The 23,381-nt window shown below is 43.9% G+C and overlaps 1 protein-coding gene across 2 annotated transcripts in view; it reads right to left on the minus strand.

Moving 5' to 3' along the window:
• Positions 1-23,381, minus strand: part of Mipep (mitochondrial intermediate peptidase) — a 133,069-nt gene that overhangs the window by 100,878 nt on the left and 8,810 nt on the right. For both annotated transcript variants that reach the window (XM_013141136.3, XM_003477396.5), the window contains exons 4-10: positions 22,811-22,897; positions 15,842-15,905; positions 9,697-9,879; positions 8,963-9,119; positions 4,748-4,796; positions 3,296-3,356; positions 697-749 (exon numbers count right to left, since the gene is read on the minus strand). In XM_013141136.3, coding sequence (XP_012996590.1) covers positions 697-749; positions 3,296-3,356; positions 4,748-4,796; positions 8,963-9,119; positions 9,697-9,879; positions 15,842-15,905; positions 22,811-22,897 — 654 coding nt within the window. The remainder of the gene's footprint in view (positions 1-696; positions 750-3,295; positions 3,357-4,747; positions 4,797-8,962; positions 9,120-9,696; positions 9,880-15,841; positions 15,906-22,810; positions 22,898-23,381) is intronic.

Consider the following 23,381-nt stretch of genomic DNA (forward strand, 5'->3'; position numbering starts at 1 on the left):
AATTTTAAAAAATTCTACTTGGTATGTAAACTTGTTAGGAACATAAACTTAAACAGGATTATTTCTTGGGTTTGCAAGTAAATATAAAAATAAGAGAAGTAGGGTATGTTTGGGGAGAAAAATGTGTCTCTACTAAAGCTTTAGTAAACGCAGAATAGGGAAGCTAGGAGTATATAAATCAACTTCCTCTTAATTTTTTATTTCATTTATATCTTCCCAGACAAGCCAATGCGTTGACAATATGTTCAAATAAAAATAAGGAAACATACACAAGTCCACAGCACCACTGCAAGTGTTCTCATTCCTTCACTGGTTCACCAAGCACTGCTGGACATCCGCCCAGACCAGCCGGGGCCGTGGACGGTCTCCAGCACAGCCCACTGCTAAGGAGTGAGGACCCGTGAGCCACACACTGGGGAGCAGGAGGGACTGCAGTCAGAGCTGCAGACACGAGCAGTGGGAGGACGGGCCTGGGGGAGCAGGAGCGAGGCCGCATCGTCAGAGCACGGTGCTGCAACCAGAGCAACAGAAGGGTAAGCAGGACCTGAAAGCGCCTGCAGCGGGGTGAACCTGGGCAAACCAGTCTGTAATACGGCACTGCATGGACGGCAGAGGCTGCGTAACTAAAGCGCAAAGTGCTCACTACGTATTACCTGCCCTCTTCCTTCTCACATAGGGATTTCTTGAAAAACTTACCTCTCTGCACGAATCATGCCACTGTAGTAGGGGGGATCCCAAGGCATCAGTTCCTACAATGGAATAATTCACGGTCAGGAAAGCTACTGAATGTTTCGTGATTTTTTTCAGTAACTCAGCCAGCTTAGAAAAGCTGACTTAAAAGTACCACTGTATATCAGCTGCTCATGTTATGCAAACCTGTTATTGTTAATGGAAGCTACAGAAATTTATAAAAATTCTAAAAAATCATGGCATGGCAGACTTCTCTGTAGTCAAGATTAGAAAGGTATAAATAAGGCATTAACCTAGAATTTGGAGAAACTGTAAATGCTGTTCTAAAATGAAAATTAACAGAAGCCAACATTAAGGGATGAAGCTATTCAAGGTGACATTTCCCCCAAAGTGAAATCCACATATTAACGCACAAAACACAGGTATCATTACAGTGCTAAAGTTGAGATTAGGGCCCTTTTTAAATCTAAGCAAGAAGCTTAGGATGTATTTTGAAAATGAAAGCAACAATTTAAAATGTAACTAACACAGAATTAACTCTAATCTTGGCAAAGAAAATACGTCTTAAATCCGTCTGTGACAATAGCTGTTTTTGATGACGAGCGAGGAACACTGAGGAAAAGTCAGGCTCGAACAGCTGCGGGACAACCTCCTCACCAAGGGTGAGGGGAACAGGGGAGCTGAGCAGCCAGGCCGTGGAGCCGGGATGCTGGAGTTTGTCTTCAGTCCGTGCCGGGCAGGGACTTGGCATCATCCCTGTTATATTCCAGCACCCTGATCAGTGCTCACTGCAGTCATATAATAAATGTTTGTTGAATGAATCAACAGCACTCCCAAAGAAGACTGCTAAATACACTTAACCTATCAGGTAGAACAGCGGGCACGAGATACGCTATCAGTGGATGTCGACTGTTCTTCTTTTACCATTACCCTTTAAGACTTCAGCTCAGCATCATCCCCTCAAATTACAAGTAGTTCCTTCTCATGTCACATACTGCTTTCCAGGGACACATGAGTGTACCACACATGCAAGACCGCTTCCTTCCTCCCCACAGGCACCTGGAAGGCAGCCCCTGTGTCCCTGGAGCCCAGCTGAGCACTTTACTCTGTGCCCAGTAGTGAGCGAGGCAAGAACAAAAAGATAAAAGATAAAAGATCAATTAACCAACCACAATTGAAACCTGAGTGAGAAATCACAATGACCATGACCCAGACTGGAAAGAGGGAAGGAAGGCGAGCACCCAGAGCAGTGATGGCGAACCTCTTCTGGCTTTCAGGATACGAACAGCACGCTGTGGCACACGTGACCCTGGTTCACTACCACTCGACTCCTGGGAAGGCAGCCCCTGCAGGACTGAATAGCGGGGTGAACCCCACGGCCTGATGGTGCTCAGGCTGTGCAGTCTGCCAAAGTCAAGCCTCAGCCGGTCTGATGGGCTGGGGACAATGCTGCCGATCCTGCCTGAGGACCTGACACTGAGAACCTCCACTGAGGACCTGAACGCAGATTCTGGCCAAGGAACAGGCAGATGCTGGCTCCATTCTCAGAACAGGGACTTCAAGAGCAGATCAGCACCTCACAGCCACGCAGAACCACCTGCATCAATATGCTACGTAAGAGGAAGGACAACTTCACGCCACTCTGGGCTTTAGCTCTTGGTGACACATTTTATTTTTCTTTTTTCTATGTTCACCTAACTAAATTCTGATTTATCAGCTAGTCTCCTCAGGCCATCTTCCTACACAGCCAAAGTATGCAGATTGCTGAAGCTAGTTATGTGTCTAGACAGATCTCTGATCATAAACTAGCAGTTTGATCATTCTGATTCTATCAAGTTCAGTAATTACAATCTGTTTTCTAGTGGATGTGTCTGGTCTCTCTCCTTGAATCTTCCCTAAGACTACGGCTCCAGCAGCTATCGGATCAAGAATTGTCAGCAACAACAACTCCAAAAGGATGGCATATGCCCAGAAATCCCAGAAATGGAAACATGGTCCTAATATCGAGAAGCCGATTACCTTGGGGTGCTTGAGCACCCCAACCGCTTGGGCAGCATCCTACACTGTGCAGTCATGCAGTCATATATATGACCTTGACCTTGGGACTGAAAACAGTGCACACGTATTGGCTGGAATGGTACACACTTTGCTAGTCTATATTGATTTACTTCATTGAGCACTACAAATTAGCAAACAAACATGAGCACATAAACAGCAATGCTAACCGTGAGGGTTAAAACTGCCACCTACTACATCAAGCCTCAGAGTCTCATGAAAGGCTACTACAAACTGAGAAGCCCCCTTTCCACAGAAAGGAAGCAGTGTGTGCACGTATGCAGACATACATGCACATGCACTATACTAATACTCTGTGTGCAGACATATACACACAACACATCGACTACCAACAAAAATGCTTGGTTTCCAAGCAATGTCAGACTCGGACCTATAGATCAAACACTTCAATACCTTTATTGACCAAGGCCAAGTATCAGAAACAAGACTACGCAGAGGTCTGGCATATCAGAAGAAAGTTCCAGAACTGAGATAACGCTTTCTGTTGGTGACATGTTTGGAATAAAAAGAGTGCAACACAGTTACTTACAGAATTTTGAGGATTTAGTTTCATTTTCATCTCTCGCATCATCTCAAAATCTTTTACAGTTCTGTAAAAGAGATGCATCATTACTAATTGGGACAAAACATTAACAATTATGAAAGAATTGTCTTGCCACTACTACATTCCAATATTCATGATACAGCTAGCTGTCATCCCTGGTGCGACTGTACAATAATACTAATCCAAAGCTCCCTCAAGTGCTAGAAAGGACAGCATATTAATCAGTACCCACTGTGACTTCACCCTAAAGGCACCGTGGCAGCTGCATGTTGAAAGCACTACGGCTTACAAAAGCTAGCAGTGTTACTGAAACATGCAAAGCCTTAATCAGCAAACCATAAGTGGCTGTGTTTTTACTACATTTTTTTAAAGTACAAAATTACTTTTTGTAAAATATTAATGTACATCAATGTATCTATCATTTTGCCTCTGCAGAAAATCTCTAGCTAAGCAATCATTCACTAGGTACTGGTATTTGTAAGATACGAAGTCTATGTTAGAATTAATTCCTAGATAAAACTGTACAGCAATGAAGATATGTTTGCTGAAAATAAAATCTGTAGCTACCTACAAGTGGATAAAGAATACTAAAATTTAACAAAGTACAGTAAACTCTTAAGTAAATGCATAACTCGCATTCCCCCTTCATATCAAAGGTGCACTGGTCCACTGGGATCAAAAAACTAAAGATTTCCGCAGTGATAAACGTTTTTTCCAATTAGAAAGGAATGGGTTTCAAGACAAGATTTTATAATCCAAAAGAGGAAGCTGAGCTACAATTGAACGTGTTGGTATAGTTCAAAAAAGGCAAATTTTACACAGCATTTTAGGAAACAGACAATACGGCCTTCTTTTGCAGATCCTAGCCTGCTCCTCCCTACAGCCCTGGGAGCCCATGCACGGCCGTGTGCCACCCTCCACGAGGACTGAATGCTAGGCAGGCGCATGGGAACGGGACCTCAGGAGAGACAGCGGTGCAAAGGGTCCGCAGACCAGAACACCTTCACTGAGAGTTACAGGGCTGAGGCAAGTGGCCTTAAACACACAAAACCCAAACAGATTCACGCCACATCCACAAGTTTCCTGCACCTGGCCTAAAAGAAGAGAAACACTACTTCATAAAACATGTCGTGAAATGTACGCTACCAGCTGAGATAGTTTTGAGAAAGTCTTGCAAACATTTTTAAAGCCATGCAAAGGGTGGCCTGGTAGAAACACGGGGTTTGTGGCAGGACTGCCTAAACTTTCAAGCGCGCCATGGGACGAAACAAACTCCCCACAACCCTCCCAAGGCATGTCTGGGGCAATGTTACTAGACAACCTGGCCACCCCAGATCTAACATCCGACTCACAACTTTCACGGGCTACCTCCTAAGTCAAGTTATTTTCAACAGACAGACACACAACTAAGCAATAAAGAGCAGCGCGGAAACTAACCTTTCAGAAAGTTTCTCAGATAGTTTCTCAAGGAACAGCATGACAGTCTCTAAAAATGAAATTCAAACAATGCTTCAATTACATGAAATAAACTGAATAAAATCTGTTAGAAACATAATGAGTATAATTGACACAACTCCCTAAAAGTAATATTTTCAAAGAGACGCAGGGCTGTTAACATGATAGGCATATAACGTATTTCTAGATGATAACTATCTCTTAATCAGAAAAATACACTGGCATAGCAATACTCCAAAGCTTTAGATTATACCCCAAAATTAAAAGTATTGTAAAAAGCTAAAAGGAAAACCCAAAAATTTCAATGTATTTCCTTCTCTTCATGTGTGCAAGAGAGAAAAGCGAGTTGCTTGAACATGTCTGTTTTGTCTAAGTTTTAAAGAGACAGCCAGACTCAGGTTTGTTCATAAGAATAGTTAAGAAGTATGATTTACTGAAAACTAAATTTTAAAAATCAATGTATTTCCAGGTAACCATTTTTATGTTTATATTCAACTGCAGAATCATCTACTCAGGATCAAAACTAAAAGAAAATAGAGCAAAGTCAGAACATTAGAAACACGAAGTTCTAAGAGAATTTTTAACTGCTCACTAAAATATTTCAGCTACAGCCACTGTAATTTATAAACCAATAAAAGCAATGTGGCAGAATTAGCATTATTTTCCATGAAACGAAACACTCTGTGCTGTTTTTCATTTCGCGCTGTCTGCCACTGACTTGCGTGTACCGGATCGAGCTTTCATGTATTTTAAGTTTGCCACAAACATTGCTTTTATAGTTTCCAGATGACCTTTTCTACGGTTTTAAGTTTCTTGCCCTCTCTTCAATTTAAGTTACCTCCTTTCGGAGTGAAATACAGGCTACGGGAGAGCAGAGGTTACCAAAACCAGGAAGCCCGGCGTCTCTTGCGGCTGCCCACTCGGGAGCCTGGGCCCAAGTCCGCAGACGGGCACTGGGGCTGCGCTGAGTGCTGTGAGGCACTGCACGCGGAAAACACACACTCTGTGTGTTGGGCTGCCAGCTGCAGCAGTGGCCTTGGTGGGCAGGCGGCCCGCTGGAGTGGTGTCTGGTGTCACCTCCACTGCTCTGCCGGGCTCCCCCCACACTCCTGAGCCCGCCCGCAGCAGCCCTGTCCTGCTCACACAGCATTTCTGTGGTGTGGCTCCCCCAGGGCACAAGCACTGCTCCTCTGTCCCTGCCCTTCACCTCCCAGCAGCCATGCTCTTCCCGCCACAACCTCAGCTCCATCTCACAGGGCTCCAGGGCTCCAGGGCTCCAGGGCTCCGTTCTGGAAACTGTCCCCGGTGGTCTTACGGTCTCACACACCCCACTTAGGACACTGTCAATGCAGGCGGAATCTCAAACTCACCTGAACCCACCTAAGCTCCTGCTCCTCCCCAGCTTAGCTAACAGTAAACTTGGGTCTCTTGGTGCTTAGGTCAAAATCTCAATCTCACGCCTTGCTTTTGGTAGTCACCTCCTGTCATGTAAAAGCATTGCTGCGTCCACATCCACCTGATTTACCAAACAGACACCGCAAGTGGGGACATCAAGGCAGCTACAACACACAAGTGAAGGCACTCACAGAACAGGACCTCCAGGACCGTTCAGAGGGCCACAAGGACGGGGTAAGTGTGCCCCGAGCGAGGAGGAGCATTTGGAGATATTAATGGCATGTGTCTTTCACGTAGCAAGTACTTTTTTCCTTTCACTGTTCACTGTGTCTTGATCTACCTCACAGGCAGGCAACCTTCCGTCTCTAATCTGTGCACCTGCTTGTGCCTCTGCCTGGAGCCTCCTCCCCAGAGGGCGCACACTCAGTCCTGCACCTCCACCAGCCACGCTCACACACCACGCCCTGACGCTGTCTAGACGTCCACACGCCACAGCGACCCTTATTCCGGTCCTGATCCCTGTCCCTTCCCAGTGCCACACCCCCACGGCTCACAGCAACAACACACCGTGCTCTTGGCCAACGTGTTTCATTCTTAATGTGTCCCCAAGAATGCCAACTGTCTAAAGCAGGATCTCCTAACTTCCTTCTTTATTTCCAGTGTCTACAGTGACACCTGACACACAGGAGACACACAGTAAAAACTCCTTAAATCAACAAATGGAAATACAGCCACCAACGCCGATTCACAAGGCCAGAGATCGAGGAAGAGAAGGGATGGAGCTGAGTCAGCTACAGAAAACAGGTGCGGCTGGAACCCGTGATGCTGTGTGACACACCAAGCATACAAACACTGCATGCCTTCTCTTACACGGAAACTCAATGTACAAATCAAGTGCAAACTAAAAGACAGTGAGAAAAAACAGAGAGAAGAAAGGGACTGTAATTCAGCACAGACAAGGTGTTTTCTGGCCTGTTGATCTATGATACTGAGCTTCATAAGGACTCACAGACACGTCAATGAATCAGATGCTGGCAATGAAAAGGCAGGGTGGAGGGGAAGAGAAGAACTGAGATGTGTTAAGCGCACGTACCAATTCTCTATTTGTTGTAGTAACAACAAATGTTATCATTATGTACTGGAAACATGGATTAATAAAAATAAAACATTTAAAGAAAAAATAAAGTACTGAGTAACATCCCAATATTGTTTTGTATAATAATAGAAAATAAAAATACAATCAAATTGGAGGTAACAGCAACCATGGGTATTCAGCTACACACACATAACGATTTAGGAACTAAATTATAAGAAACAAACCTTAAGGGATTTAAGGGTTCAAGAAGCAGGGGGTCCAGGCAGAGAGAACGATGCAGTGGGCATCAGGAGCCGAGCACTGAGAGCCTGGAAGGGGACAGCTCAAAAGGAGAAGCGGCCCTGTGTGGTAAGAGAAGCGGCCAGGCATCTCTACCCAGCGGTGCCCAGAGACTACCTGCAGGGGTCTGCTGGCTCTCCACAGCACTGAGTTTTGCAACTGCAGCCTCCAAAATACATTCTGGACCCGCACAGGTCCACCATCACTGCCACCTTAATCCCGACTCACAACCTAAATATAAATGATCTCTAAATGTCTTTGAAAAACTAGCAAGTATTTCTGTGTAACATTTCCTCTTTCACAGTGTGAATCATAAAGAGCTCAACACAGCACAGGCAAGTTTACTGCAAACCAAGGGAAGACACTTTTCCCCACCCTAATGAGCACACATCTATCCATGCTGCTACAGGTGTCTCTCTGCAAGACCAGGCTATCCTAACTCCTGGCAATCCTCCTGCCTCAGCCTTCCAAGTGCTGGGATCACAGGCACGCACTGCCAGGCCAGGTTTAAAAGGGATGTTTTTAAGAATATGTGGTTTGTTTTGGTTTTCTGTGATACTGCAGGTTAAATGCTGGGTCTTCACACTGAGCTACACCGCCAAGCCTTTTTATTTCTTGATACAGAGCTCACTCAGCCACTAAATTACTCAGGTGGGGCTGGAATTTGGTACCTTCCTGCCTCAGCCTCCTAGGGTGCTGGAATTACAGGTAGGCACAACACATTGGACTAGGACTGTGTTTTTCCATAATCTAGTCTACATTCAACGTTTGCCTCCATACAAATACTGTTCTTTCTTTCTCCCGTTCTGATTCTAATCAACTGATTAGACTACACAAACTAGTTGAGTTAGAACAAAAATAATTCAAACCATATTGAATAAAAACTGGATGTGACTTACTCTCAATATATACATGAAAAAAGTAGTTTGACTAGACAAAATACATGCCAAATTATTAGTTCTAAAGATCATTCCTATCAGAAGTTGTCACTGATCTCCATAAATCTTTCTCTGAGTGTAGCAAAAACAAAACACTCATTTATACTGTTTAAATCAGAAGTTCTGAGCTAGGGGTGTGGGTCAGTGAAATACAGTGGTGTTTCCTACCCTCAGGGAGGCCCTGGATTCAATCCTCAGAACAACAACAACAAAATGTACATATATCTCAGAAGTTCAGTTTCATAAAAACTGTATTTTGAAGGTGGTCAAGGTAGCACACATTTGTAATTCCAGCACTCCTGGAAGACAGGAGGATGGCACATTAGTGATTGAGAGAGATCCCATCTTAAAAATGACAAAGGCTGTGAATGTAGCCTAGTGTAACAGTGTGCAGGCCCTGGACTACCACAAAAAAGCAAGCAGGAAAGACACACAGACAGACAGACAAGACAAAACAAAACCCGATTTTGTTTTAAAAGGTGGGCATACCTGGGTTCTGAGCTATCGTTCCTTGGAGGGCCCTGTGGGAAAATGTAGAATACCCCACCAACTTCGCTAGAAGATCTCTGTTCCGGAGCAGTTCCTCTAAACATTTTAGTTGACCAGCATCGGGGTAAAGAAAAATTTTATAAGCAGCTTCTCGAACCTGTATTTTAAAAATAAAATATACAAATACCATGACACAAAGTCCTGTGCAGCAATATAGGTTCAATGCTCATAATTTTATTGGCAATCATCACTTTCAAAATAGAGCAAAGTTTACAGACAGTGAATAGATCTTTACAAGTCACCTCTGGGAGGATCCCACAGCACCCCTGATTGTAACCCGAGTATTCCAGGGTTGGGGGATGAAATTTGACCCAATGTCTCCATAGCATAGAGGATCTTAACTGAGTCAAAAAGGATTTTATGCATCAAAAACCTCAATAGTCTATAAGATCAGTCATAACTGTATTTCAGACATTAATAATTAAGCCATTTCATTCTTCAGAGCATCTATGGAATTAATCACAAAAGTTAGATTTTTAGAGCGAAGTAAAACTGTTAGAAGATTTGGGGGGAACTGGGGGCTGAACTCATGACCTTGTGCTTGCCAGGCAGGCACTTACTCCACTGAGCTAATTCCCCAGCCCTGTGTTAGAAGATTTTTAAGGATGTGATTATGTAACCACTGGACTTTGGGTCCAAACACCTAAACCATAGAGAGAATGGGAGCCACTTACCAGATCATCCGGGGCTTCTGCGTGCAGACCATCGACAACTATGTGGTTTCCATTGCGCACAAAGTGATGGTGGATGTGCTCGGGCAAGAGACGCTTTTCAATCTTGATGGGGAAGTTGGTTCCCATAAGAAACTGACTGCTCAAATCCAAGATCTTAACATTAAGGTCCACTGCTCTTTTACGCTACATGAGGGAAGAATAAAGTGATTTGAAGACATTTCAAGTTGAGATTTCATAATTAACGTCACAGATGACTGAGCAGGGCATAGTGGCATACTTGGGAGCTGAGGCAGGAAGATCAGAAGTTTAAGCCCAGCCTGGAAAATTTAGAGACAGCCTGTCTTTAATAAGGGCTGGGGAGTCAGCCCAGTGCAAAGGCCCTGGTTACTATCCATGTGTAGCTGATTCTGACATTGAGAACTGATACATACTATTATTCCAACAAAAAACTTACCTTCGTGATTTCATAATGCATCTGTTAATATTTACACAACTTGTAGAATTCTACTGAATGTCTAGATTATGAAACTGATCTTTGAAATAAGCAGCATGATAAAGTACTGAACCCTCCTCCATCACCCTGAGAAAACCCTGCATTAAGAAAAGAAAGTCAGACACTAGAGCATGCAGAACCCTCAAAAAGGCAGGACTAGGGGTCCTATTTGACCCAGCTCTTCCTCTCCTTGGCAGCTCTGAAAGGAATTAAAAGCATCACAGCACAGCAATATTTACCAACTATTTACAGTGACCCAGTTCATAATAGCTAAATCTTGAAAACAGCCAAAATGCCTATTGACCAGTGACTGGGTAAAGAAGACATGATTTTTATACAGTGGAGCACTACTCAGCCATAAAGAAGCATAAGCTCGACACTTCTAGGTAAACAAGTGCACCTTGGGACTATACTCTTAAGTGAAATACACCAGACACACGTGTAAATACTACGTGGTTTCTCGGGCATGAGAAATCAGGGTACATATAAGTGCTGGAGAGCGTTGAAGCTGAATACACATGTAGGGCCCTGGCGTGGCCTGGGCATGACTGAACTGAGAACGAGGAGAAGCCTCAGGGGGCAAGACAGGCCACAGCTGAGGCCATCTGGAGGCCTTCTGGGTAGTTTTCCTTAATTAGCATCATCTGTTGCTCTGAGGAATCCTTGAACCCTGCCCAAGGTCCTGCTCAGGTTTCCTCCATTGTCCACTCAGCTCCTTGCTTATTCTGATTACATATGGTGAGTCGGCCGGCCGGCTGCAGAGTTACAAGCTCTGCCGAGGATTCTGCTCCTCCTGCAGCCCTAAAGATCACACCACTTGTCTCATTCCTTTGAGCCTTCACCATGTACTTGTTTGGAGGGCTAGGAGTATAGGTATAGACCCCAATATATAAGAATCAAAACATATAAGACATTGAAAAATAAGAAAATATTCAAATGGGAAGGGGAACTAGCGATGGGGGAAAGGAGGGAAAAGTAAAAAAAAAAAAAATGAGAAGAAAAAATGGAAACAAAGCTTTTGTCAATAGGGAGGGAAGCATTGAAGGGAAGGGAGGAGAATGAGAAAGACAAACCAGTTGCATCACGCACAGGTACAAATGCTCCATTATGATTGCCATCACTGTGCATATCTACAATGTACCAATGAAAAAGATTTGAAAAAAGACTAGTGGGCTCATTTAGAATGTTCCAGGTGGAGCTCACAAAGTACCTTTAGATGAATCAGTATGAAGCATTTGAAAGGCAGACTAGAAAACAGGGACTCTCAAAAGATTCAGGGCAGAGGAACACGGAAACAAGCAACTCACCCTGCGCGGGGCAGTGAAAGCCACGGGGCAGCCCGCACGGGGCTACACTCTCAGTCCTGTTTTTTGAGACAGTATCTTGGTGAGTCACTAACCTGCCTGGGATGGCTCTCAACTTGAGACCCTCCTGCCTCAGCTTCCCAGAGTGCTGGGATAGTAAGAGTGTACCACCATGCCCAGCTCACCATTTTCTTTCCTATTTTAACTTTTTTTTTTTTATATCCTGAGGAATGAACCCAGGCTACGTTCCTAGTCCTTTGATTCTTGGCTTCATTTTTTATTTTTGAGCTCTGGACACAAGGTCTCACTGAGTCTACGCCGCCCAGGCTGGGCTCAAACCTATGACCCCCACTGCCTCGGCAGTTATCACACAACCTCTTGGGCAAATGTGTCACTGAGGAGTCATCGTGGCCAGTACTTCACTATGGAGTGTAAGCAATCTCCAGGTCGACCTGCTGGAGGTCGCCTGACGGCCCCTCTCCAGGCTGCTGGCCTCACGAAGCTTCCAGTAGCTGCTCCATGCTCTGCCTTCAAACAGTTCCAGTTCCTCCCAAGATAAACACGTAAGCTGCAGATGTGAGCTCCGTAAGAAGCCAGACAACTTCTGTATATAAAACTAGTCCCAAGTTTTAATGCAGAAAATCCAAACTTCATGGGAAAAGTAAGTTTCCCAAGACTCCAAGGTCTCCCAGGCCCAGATTTCGCTGACTCTTTGCTGTGGTTCAGTTTTATATCACCACCTAGTGGTAGGTAGTGGAATAACAGAAAAGATAAAAATCACAATTCTAAAACAAATTATTCCTCTAGGCTTTTATTAAAAAATTTTAATGTGATAAGATTAATAACTCTAAACATTTTATCACCTGATAATCCCTGGAAAAATAAAAACTGAGATCACTTTCTGACTGCAGTGATCTGCTAAGCATACCATGTACCACTCAAGTATTCAACATGCAATATCCTAAACTCGCTGAAAATCCAATGAATTTAGCTTTTTGGGTTTTTTGTTTGTTTGTTTGTTTGTTTGTTTGTTTGTTTGTTTGTTTGTTTGAGACAGGGTCTCACTATGTAGTTCAGGCTAACTTTGAACTCACTGTTGCCCAGGTTGGCCTTGAACTCAAGGCAATCCTCCTGCCTGTCTCTCACATACTGGGATTACAGGTGTGTGCCACCACACCTGGTTGAAACTGTTATTCATTAAATAATCACTAAAATACATTTCTAAGCATTTTAAACTTTTAAATTATATTCGGGAGATCTTAAAAATTAAAACTGTCAGGTACAGAGGGCACACCTATATAATCCAGCTGCCAGGAGACTGAGGCAGGAGGTGGTTTAGTTCAGAAGCTCCGAGCCAGGCTGTCTACTAATCTAAAACATCAAGACCTATCTAAAAACAAAAAGAGAACAAACCTGGGGAGAACAAAGGACCTTGTGATCTGTACATTTCCCTGTTTACTTCCTGATCTCTTTTCTAAAATATGTGATCTCCTCATACCCTGTGCTGGTGGGGCATCTCTGAAAACAGGAATTCTGAGAGAACTGACATTTACTTTTCTTGCATCTTTAATGCAAGGGCTCTTCAGGGAGTTATGGTATAGGAACATCTATACCATAAGGTCACATGTCAGATAAAAGCATCAAGCATATGCTGGTGAAAGTGAACAAGCACAGGATGTCAGCAGTTTCAGAATCATCTTTGCTGACGGTATCCGTCATGGTTTGTGTCTGATGCCCCACAAAGCCTCATGTAATAATGGGGGGGGAGGTGCTTTTTTAAGGTGGCTGAATCTACAGCTTATGATTTAGTGTCTAGTGCTGGGATTATGAGTGTAAGTGCTACGCCCGCCCAAGTGTAGGTAGCCCACACACAATGTAAGGGACAGAAGTCTTCTCTCGGTTCCTCCCTTCTTGCTCTTCTTGCTTTTGCTGTTTGCATTGCCCTCTGCCACACCAGCCTTGGAGCCAGCTGATTATGGACTGAAGCCTCCACAAACTGTGAGCTAAATAACCCTTTTTCCCCTTATGACTTTGGGTGTCGAGTATTTTGTCTCAGCAATGACAAAAAAGTAACCGAGACAATATCAGACATTAAAACACTCCACAGAAAGCTCTGTTAGCAACGATTCTTCTGAAGATACCAAGCTCAGTGACCGCTGGCTAGCATCAGGACGGTGAATCATCTAGCCAGAACTTCACTTAGGGTTAGCGTTAGGGTGAGATGGATGCAAGCATTAAAAACAGGAGCCATCTCAGTCCTCGCTGAGCCTGTAATTTAGACAAGCAATGCAATAAAAGCAACAGTGACGATTTCCAAATAAAGGCAGTTAAAGATAAATGCCACGTGAGGGGGAAAAGTTAGAAGGTGAGCTCGGGTAAATACAAAATTCTACCTATGGAACTGATAACAGCTTCACAGACCACAAGGCCTGAAGATGGAGCCTTGTGGGGATTTCAACCAGGCAAACCTGGAGGCAGGCTGAAGCAGGGCAGGCGCACCGATGTCCGTGCCACCTGTCAATGTCCCTGGACAAAGGAAAGTGACTGGAAGCTCCTGGCCAAGAGCGGAACAAGGAAACCAATGCTTTAAAAAAACCAAATCCCATGCTCACGACAGCAGCTGCGGGGCTCTGGCTCGGTCACCTGACCTCTTCCAGGTTCCCCGGCGTGTTCCTCCGTCACAAGGAACAGGGCCACCTCAACACTGTCATCAAGACAGGATGAGATGTGTGCTTTGCTGCAGCAGTGCCCAGATAATGCACTAGAATGAGGGTGGGAGACCAGGACTTCTGGTCCAGGCCAACTGTTTTCACAAAGAACAATCCAAGACAGGAGACTCCTGGTTAAGACCAAAAGGCAAGCCGACTCCCAAAGTTTCCCCTTTTTGACAGTCTGATTGTATACAACAGACTGGCCTCCAACTTGTGATGACCCTCCTGCCTCCGCCTCCCAAGGGCTAGGATTACAGGCTGGCACCAGCATGCCAGGTAACAAAAGCTTCTTTTGCATGACTCTGAATAGTGGTACACATTGCTGGGATGCAAGACTGCTAATAAAGAACTGGTCTGGAGAAGGACAAGAGCGGTTTTTTCAGGCAATGTGAGTTTACAGCGAAGCCCATGAGCTTTGGGCCCGAAAAGAAGGCAGGCTCAGGTGACAGCAGAGGCCATCTGCTGACCTTAACACCACACACGAATGTCAGGTCTGTGAGCAGATTCACTGTTACTCCAAACCAGCACCAATCAAAATGACACTATGCATGGATACGATGCACAATCGCCCCCCAGGGACTGGCTCCAAGGCTTGCTTTCCCCCACTAACACAAAATCCACTGACGATAAGTCCCTTAGGAAAATGGAACTACGTTTGCACAGAACTCGGGTACCATCTTGCCACAGGCTTTAAATCAATCTCCAGGTAACTCTTAATACCCAGGAGAGGGAGGACAGAAGGGGACATCGAAGAAAATAAGATGCATATGCACCTGTACCCAGTCCTCAGAATGATCACTATGTACTGCAAATGTACTAATTAAAATACAAATTTTAAATGTAGACTACTATCATCACTAATAATACATGAGCATCATGTAAACAATTATTCTGTATTGTTTAAGGTACAATGACAAGGAAAAAGTCTGTGCACATTCGGTACAGATGCAATTCCTTTTCTCTTTTCTTCCCTTTTTTGAGCAGGGTTTCACTATGTGGGTCAGGCTGGCCTTGAACTCACTTGGTAGTCCATGCTGGCCACAAGTTCAGAGCAATTCTGCTGCCTCAGTCTCCCAGCAGACACAATTTCCTTCTGAGTGTTTTCTATCACGATGGTTTGGATGTAGGTGCAGAAATCATAAGAGCCTGGCTGCAAACCTTCAAGAGTTCCCTCAAAGAGGGAGGGTTTAACCTTAGCAGGCAGGATGTCAGAGCATGGGGAACCCCAAGAGCAGCAGACCCAGCAGTGTACCCCACTTCTCCACCCGAGCTGACTATGGGCAGGTGGCACTTGGCTTTTTGCCATGTTGTTTTCTATGGAAAACACTGGCCTTGAAGTCCTGGGATAAGGGGAGCAGCTGACCAAGCTACGCTGCCTTGTTCCTGCCACATCTGAACCACAGGGGCCTGGACAGTCGGGCTGCCAGTACCCACGTTAGCTGACCACAGCAGAACTGCCCAGGCCTGTCTCAGGTGAGCAAACCCATGCACAGGTCCTCGCACTGCCCCGTGCTCTCCACCGTCAGTGGCACAGCATCCTCCTCACTGGCCTATCCATCGCCTGCCTCATCTCAATTCCATGATATCTAAAATGTCCCAACTGTCTCGAGTCAGCAAAGACAAGAAGGGAGATTTACCTTCTCTTCATCTAGATGGATTCCACTGATTTCAAAATCGAACATGAACAGCTCAGCCACACGCCTAAAATCAAACGAGCACCGGGTTATGACAGGTAATAAAAATCACCGACAAAAATCAGGGTTTGGGTTGTTGCTGTCATGGCGTCAGTCCTCTAAGCTGTTGGGACACACACACCAAGTCCACACCCTCAACATGTGCATTCGACACAGGGAGCTCTGGCAGAAGGCAGGCGAACTGTCCAGCGACACGAGGCATGGGTCACGTGGGCACCCATTCCCGTACCCACAAAGTACAAACCTGTGCGAAGTCATCTCCGCAACCACTTATTTCCACTCCATCCAAATCCCAACCATTAAAAACATTAAACAGTTCCTCCTTGGGTGATGTTTCAAAGCCCCCTTTGCAGATTTTTAGTTCCTCTTCCAACCAGCAGCAGCTCCTTGGAGTACTCGGCTCTTTGACGCTGTGCTGGAAGGTGAATTTCTTGCCTAAGGAGATTGTTTTCTTTCCTTTTAATCCTGCTTCATTCTTGGAACCAGTTTCAAGGGTAACACCTTTTTCAGGCACAATACAGTTTTAACTGCTTTTTATGTGGAGGTAGGCTGCCCAAATACTTGATGTACTCTTCTGGTTCTGACTTTTCAAAATGGATATATTTATATTTTTGATTATTGTGGCAGACATCCTGAACAAACACAATTAAGAGTTCTTCTAAAATTCTGAAAATGCCAAGGCCACATTAATAATGTAACCATTCACGTTCTTCCTTACACAACATGAAATACATCCCTCATACCAAACCAGCCCATTCCCCTCTCCTCACTCCTGTCTTTCTAAATAATAGGTTGCAAAGCAGCCCTGGCTTTTTAAGTAAAAGTATTTTCCAGTTGTCTCAATAAAATAAATGAAACCTAGCAAGGGCTGATAAGCTTGGGATGGAAATTTACCGTGTAGGTTTGCTGTATGCTACCATATAGGTTTATTACAACACCCTTTACTACAGAAACGCTAGAAAAAATGACCCATCTCACCAAAGACAACTACCATGAAAATTATGGTATTCCCTTTCAGTATGTTATACTATTTATTTTAAAAAATGGAACTTAAGTTCTTATGTTAATATTTGGCTTTTTCTTATAAAATTATAACATAAACATGAATCATGCCTCCCTATTTTTAAATATCCTTCAAAAACATGACTTAATTATTGTCTTTACTGCCTTCTGCAACATGAACTACAGATGTCTCCCTTTTGCCCACACACCATGCTATGATTTAAAATAATATTTAAAATAACAAAACCCGTGAAAATCTCCATTCTTGTTTGTTTCCCTTAGGATAAATTCCAAGAACTTAAAGTCATCAGAAAGTATGCACCCTGATACTGAATTATAAAACTGTGTTCCCTGAAGACATCCATTTAAACCAGAATGACCCTTTATCCAAGCCAAAACCATCACTGTATTTTTCTTTTCGGTTTAAATTTGTTGACTGATGGGCTCTCTGCTCGTGCTATTCTGCCCTTTAGCAGTGACGGGTCCCACTTTGAGGGCTGCAGGTGCTTCACAGGAATTATTTCACTTAAGCCTCTTCGGGGTCCTGTGAAATGCTTTCTCATTCTTTTTTACAAGAAGACAGAGGCCAGGACCAGTGCGGACCCTAAGAGTCTAATTCTAGGCCCAGCTGAAACTCCTCTGTGAGGCCAGTGGGCATCTGCTGTTTATTCCTTATTCTGTAAATTAAGAATCTCACAGAAAGACTCCTATGCTCATTTTTCTATGAAGGGTTCACTGTCTCTTGTTTTTCTCCAAATAGTTTGTGAAGACTCTTCACATAAGAGATTAATCCTGTCACGTAAATGACAATTGTCTCATTTATGTATACTGATCTAGTGTTTTCAGGTAATCAAATCAGCCAACCTTTTCTTTTTGGTATCATGCCAAGAAAGATTCCATATCCCAAGATTATCAATACTTTTACAATTTATTTTTTAAAAATATTTACTTTACCAAAAAACCCCACTTATCCACTGGCCTAATACTACTTACTGAAGAGGATCTTCCCCTGCTGACGTGAAAGGACATTCCTATCAAATACTAAATACAAGCTAACGTGGATCTGGGCTGGCTAAAACCCTTCATTCTTTCACAGATTAATTACCTGTTTCAGCCTAAGCATGATGCTTTCTCAATACAGTGTTTTTATAGTATGTTTTAATATTTGGTACAAATCCCTTCGGGTTACTCTACCAGATTTTTCCCACCTATTCTAGCATATTTTTCTACATAACTTCAAAATCATTTGAAGTAGCAACAACATTTTTACAAATATACTGGCAGCAGTAAAGATACAGGCCACTAGAGAGCACCACTGAGCTTGCTTCACTCTTAGCTAAGAACAGAGCTCAGCAGTTTCTGTATTCTCGCCCCTTTCCAAATTACCTGGGGTGTGCACACACACATGCACTTGGGTACGTGTGCACTCTGTCTTCCAGTGTATTCCAAGGCACAGTATGCCTTCTGTTGCTTTTTTGACTAGGGTTTCCCCTCTATTACACTGCCTACAGAGCATGCTGCTATACTTTTGCATAGAGAATATATAATTTGGGGAAACCACAGTTAAACAACTTTCTTTATGGCTGAGCTTCTTAAAAACTCTAAGTTAAACCATAAGTGAGATTCTGCAAGGGGGGAAGAAATATTAACATGGCAGATCTCCAATCTTACGGACAAACGGGACTGCTCTGAGAATATGTCTGTGTATCTCAACAGAACTAGTGTTTCGAGGAAAGAATCTAAACAGAGTGAGTTCATTCAGATCGCTTCCTCTGTACGCTAACTTGTCATGACAAGAGACTTTACTTAGGGTCTCTGTCTTAACCCTGTCTCAGGCTACTCCAGCGGCAAGGCTCTAAGACAGGAGGTCTGCTGGAGGTGCCAACCAGTCCGTGAGCGCAGTGATATTTCAGTTATTCCTTCTAACTCCAATGTAGAGCTGCCACACATAAAGCTTCCCTCTTCTAGCCTACTCATATTCACCTGTCTTCTTATTCCCATTGCATCTATCTGTTATTCAGAAGCTCTGATCAGCCTTTTTAGCAGCACCTGCAATTGTGGAATGTATCCTTTTGGTATGAGTCCTTTGTGTCTAAATCATCTATTAGCACACTGCAAGTCTTATATGTTAAACATGGAAGTGCCAACTGGAACATTAATAATCTTAGGTTTAAAATGTTGTCAGTATATGTTTGCAGTGCATGCATTTTACAATCATCTCGGGGAGTTGGTACATGTACACGATACAGCTCTTTTTAATCTCTTGCCTTCTCTTCTCTCCATTCTCCTCTGATTCCCCTTCCCCCTTTTCATTCTTACTAATATTATTAATCTCAGTTCGTGTTTATGGTTTATTAATCTCAGTTCATGTTCATGTTCACTGAGGCTGTTAGGGCCTTGTACCTGGCACACCTTTGCCTATTTCCCCACCCCTCTCCCTCACAATCTGCACGAGATCCATCCCCCTGCCTCCTTCTCTCCTTCCTGGATTTTTCCCTTAGTTTGCACTGTGCCTTACTCAAATGATACATGATACTCAAGCTTGTGTGTATCAGTTATTTCACTCAACATGGTATTTTCTAAGTGCACCCATCTTCCTACAAATGTTTCAAATTTCCCCACAAATGTTTCAAATCTTCCCTTCTTTAAACTCAGCAGTATTGTTACACACAGACACCACAACTGCTTCATCCAGTCCTCTGCTGGCTGGTAGACTGGCTGCTTGCAGGATGTAGGTGTTCGAACTGCGCTGCTAGAACACTGGTATGCATGTATCACGGTAGCATGTCTTAAGCTCTCTGGGGAAGACGCTTAGCCAAGGAGAGGGTTGAGTCACACAGAATGTCTATTTCAGTTCTCTCAGAGATCTCCATACTGATTTCCGTAATGGTTGCACTAATTTGCATACCCATCAGTGCAGAAGGATTCTTTTTCACCTCTGTCACAGCAGCATTTGCTATTTTCTGATGACTGCCATTGTTTCTGGAGTGACACAGAATCTCAGCGTTGTTTTAACTTGCACTTCTCTAAAGGCCTGAGCCACTACTCATTTTTTTAGGTATTTGGTGACACCTGTACCTCTTCCTATGTGATGTATCTGTTCATTTCATTTGACTGTTTCTTGACTGAGTCTTAAATTTTATGTGGTCACATTTCTTTGAATTCTTTATATTGTATGGTCTAGACATTAGTCCTCTGAGGAATAGCTGGCAAAAAAATTTTCCCATTCTGTTGGCTGTCTCTTCGTTATATTAACTGATTCTTTTGCTGTACAAGAGCTTGGTAGTCTAAAATAATCCCATGTTTTTAAAATTTTTGCTGTTATTTCTTGCAATCTAGCTTCTGTTTAAAAAATCATTTCCTACACCTATGTGAAAAGTTTTACCAATCTTATCTTCCAGTAAGTTTAATGCTTCTGTTTTAATGTTGCTATCTTTTATCCATTTTAAGTTAGTGAATGGGGAGAGATAAGGGTACGGTTTCAATCTTCAGCAAACAGATATCCAATTTTCCAAGCACTACTTGTCAAACGGACTATCTTTCCTCTAACATATGCTTCTGGACCCTTTGTCGAAGATAAACCAGTTGAATGTATCTGGGGAAGTTTCTGAATTCTGTAGTTCCCTGTATACTTTTATTCCAGTACCCTGCCGTTACCACTACTGTTCTACAGCACAGCTTTGAGTCAGGCAGTGCTCCGCCTCCTGCTTTGCTCCTGTTACTCAAAATTATTTTTGCTACTCTGGGTCTCTTCTGGTTCCATACTGATATTAGGATTGTTTTCTCTAGATCTGTAAAGTATGCTGCTGGCAGTTGGACTGGGACTGCAATGCATCTATATAACAGTTTTGGGAGTATGCCCAATGTTATGGCTTTTGCCTAGATGTCCTCCCAAAGCCTCATGTAGTCACAGGTAGAGCCTTTTGGAGGTGGCTGGATCCACAGTGTGTGATGCTGGGATTCAGGATGCGATGTTGCAACTGATTCATGGCGTAGTGCTAGGATTATGGGTGCCCAACCCTGGGTATGAGTGCTACCCACCCTATGGCAGGTAGCTTGGAGAGAATGTAAAGAAAAGAAAGCAGCTAGTGTTACCTGTCACTTTGCTACTTTACTGTTCTGCTGCCTTCTGCCCATCATGAGCTCTTTTTGTCCTTTGTGATGCCCCTCTGCTATGACCCCTGCCTTGGAGCCAGATGACCACGGACCGAAACCTCTACAAACTGTGAGCTAAATAAACCATTCCTCCTTTAATGCTGAGTGTCAGGTATTTTGTCTCAGCAGTGACAAAACTAAGGCATTTTGAGAATGTGGGTTCTGTCTCTCCAGAAGCAGGAGATACCTTTCCGTTTTCCGATTTCCTGTTCCATCTCCTTTTCCTGAGTACTGCAGTTTCTTTGTAGAGGTCCTTCATTTCCTTGGTTACGTTAATTCCTAGACATTTTATTTTTCTTGAAGCTACTGCGAATGGTATTGTTTTCATAATTTCCTTCTCATTCCATTTATTACTGGTGCACACTAATGTTTTTTGTGGATCTTATGTCCTGCTAAGTTGCTAAAGCAGGATGCTAAAGACCTTTTTGGTGGAGTTCCTTGGGTCTTCAATGTAGATTACAATGACATGTAATTCCAGGGTTTTCTTCAAGTGTCTGCAGAAATCTTAAAACGTCACACTCTGCTTTGCCCCTCTGCATAGGCTGAAAGTTTGTGTATAGATTTCGCAGCTCAGAGGGCACCACTGTTTATGGGAACTGTCACAGCTGTCACACCAGCCCAGCAGAGGTGTGAAGCACTAGATTCTGAGGCTCCTGGTATGGATTCCTGCTGCTGCCTAGGGGCCAATGCCGGGTGCCTGATATATGCTCTGGTGTCCATGGGACCAGCTCCAGACATCAGGTGGAGGCTTATGTCACCTTAGCTTACCCAGCAGAAATGCAGGTGTGCTCTGGACTCACATGGGGAGATTCTGGCAGGTCCTGTAAGGGTGCGGGGTGCTGGGTGGTATCTCACAGACATTTAGAGTACTAGGAAAACAGGCTGACCCTTAACCCTTGCAAAGCAGGCAGAGGACTGGCCTATTTTACTCACTTTGCTTATAAAGGTAGTATCATGCTCAAGCCTAAAGTTATAATGAAACCAACTATTCTGATGACCACACCAGCTTTCCCAGTACCCTGAGCATTAGGATGGATGAACTGAAACAAGAGCAGGTAATCGCATGCCTACCAGCTGGATGAAAGTAAGGCCCAACAATGGAAAGGGTCTTCAGGTGGGATCACAAACCACACACAAAGACAGAAGTGGAGAACTAAGCAAAGGAAGTATTTCATAAAAGCAGATACACAGGTATGAACAGGTAAGAAAAAAATCTAAGTATGACATAGATATCATGAGCTAGTAAAGGACAAACATTATTACTTTCATTTTATAAGTAAATATGAGCAAAGTCATAAAGGTAGCCAAGACCAGATATCAAACATTGCTACCAGTATGTAATGACTTAGAAATCAAACCTTTCACATCAGATTAATAAACACAATCTAGTGAACAAAGCAAATCATTTCAAGCACCTTGATACTCAGCCAATAAGCTTATTAATTTGCTTCTATCTGCTGATAGCACTGACTTCAGAATCTTAAGCCTTAGGCTAAGTGGGATCACAGATGTGCAAAGCTGTCTGCTGGCTAAGCGCCCACAGTAGGTACTCTGGGGGTGGCAGTTAGGGAGGCAAAAAGATGAACACAAATTAGCAGCTGATTGCAGCTATGAAGAAAAAAAGTAAGACAAGGAGCCCAGCCTGGGGTGAAGCAAAGACATCTGAGTGAGGTCTCAGAGAAGGGGCAGAGGTACAGAGGAGGTGCCATCAGACCCCAGGGCAGGCGTAGTGAACCCTAAGGAGGCAGTCAGTACCTGGTTTCGGCATCAAGGGAGTCCACAAGCTTTTTATCAGCTAGTAACCTCTGCAAACTTTGGTATAATTCCACATTCGTGTTCAACCTAGAAAAGTTACAAATAAAAAAATTTATTTTCTAATGCATTATTTTTGATCTACATAAAACACATGGTATCAGACTGCAGCATGCACATGCCCAGAGGCCAAACACTGGGGGTCATCAAAGGAAAGAGGGAGGGCGGAATGCAGTGACCAGTGACCTGACAGGCAACCAGTTCCCTTTGGCAAACACTGGCAGCCACCTTGAAAAAGTGAGGATGGGAGGGAGGCTGCATGCACAAAGCTTTTCCAGTCCTGAAACTGGCACCCAGGCCCTGGGCTCCCTGCGCCCATCAGGGTGAGAGTGGTGACCTGAGGTAGCCCCCAGGACACAGGCTCCAGAGCCATGTGCAGATTTGAGACTGGCCCTGCTGCAGCCTTGCAACTATGAGCAATGCGTCTCGACCTCAGGGAGCCATGAGGATGCAGTAAGATCACCATGGTACACCACCCTCACCCCGAAGAACCACTGCCAGTCCAGCTGGCTAC

This window comes from Cavia porcellus, unplaced genomic scaffold (assembly GCF_034190915.1).
Source record: "Cavia porcellus strain 051 isolate PalLab524CR breed Dunkin Hartley unplaced genomic scaffold, mCavPor4.1 scaffold_21, whole genome shotgun sequence".
In the NCBI taxonomy this organism is placed as follows: Eukaryota; Metazoa; Chordata; class Mammalia; order Rodentia; family Caviidae; genus Cavia; species Cavia porcellus.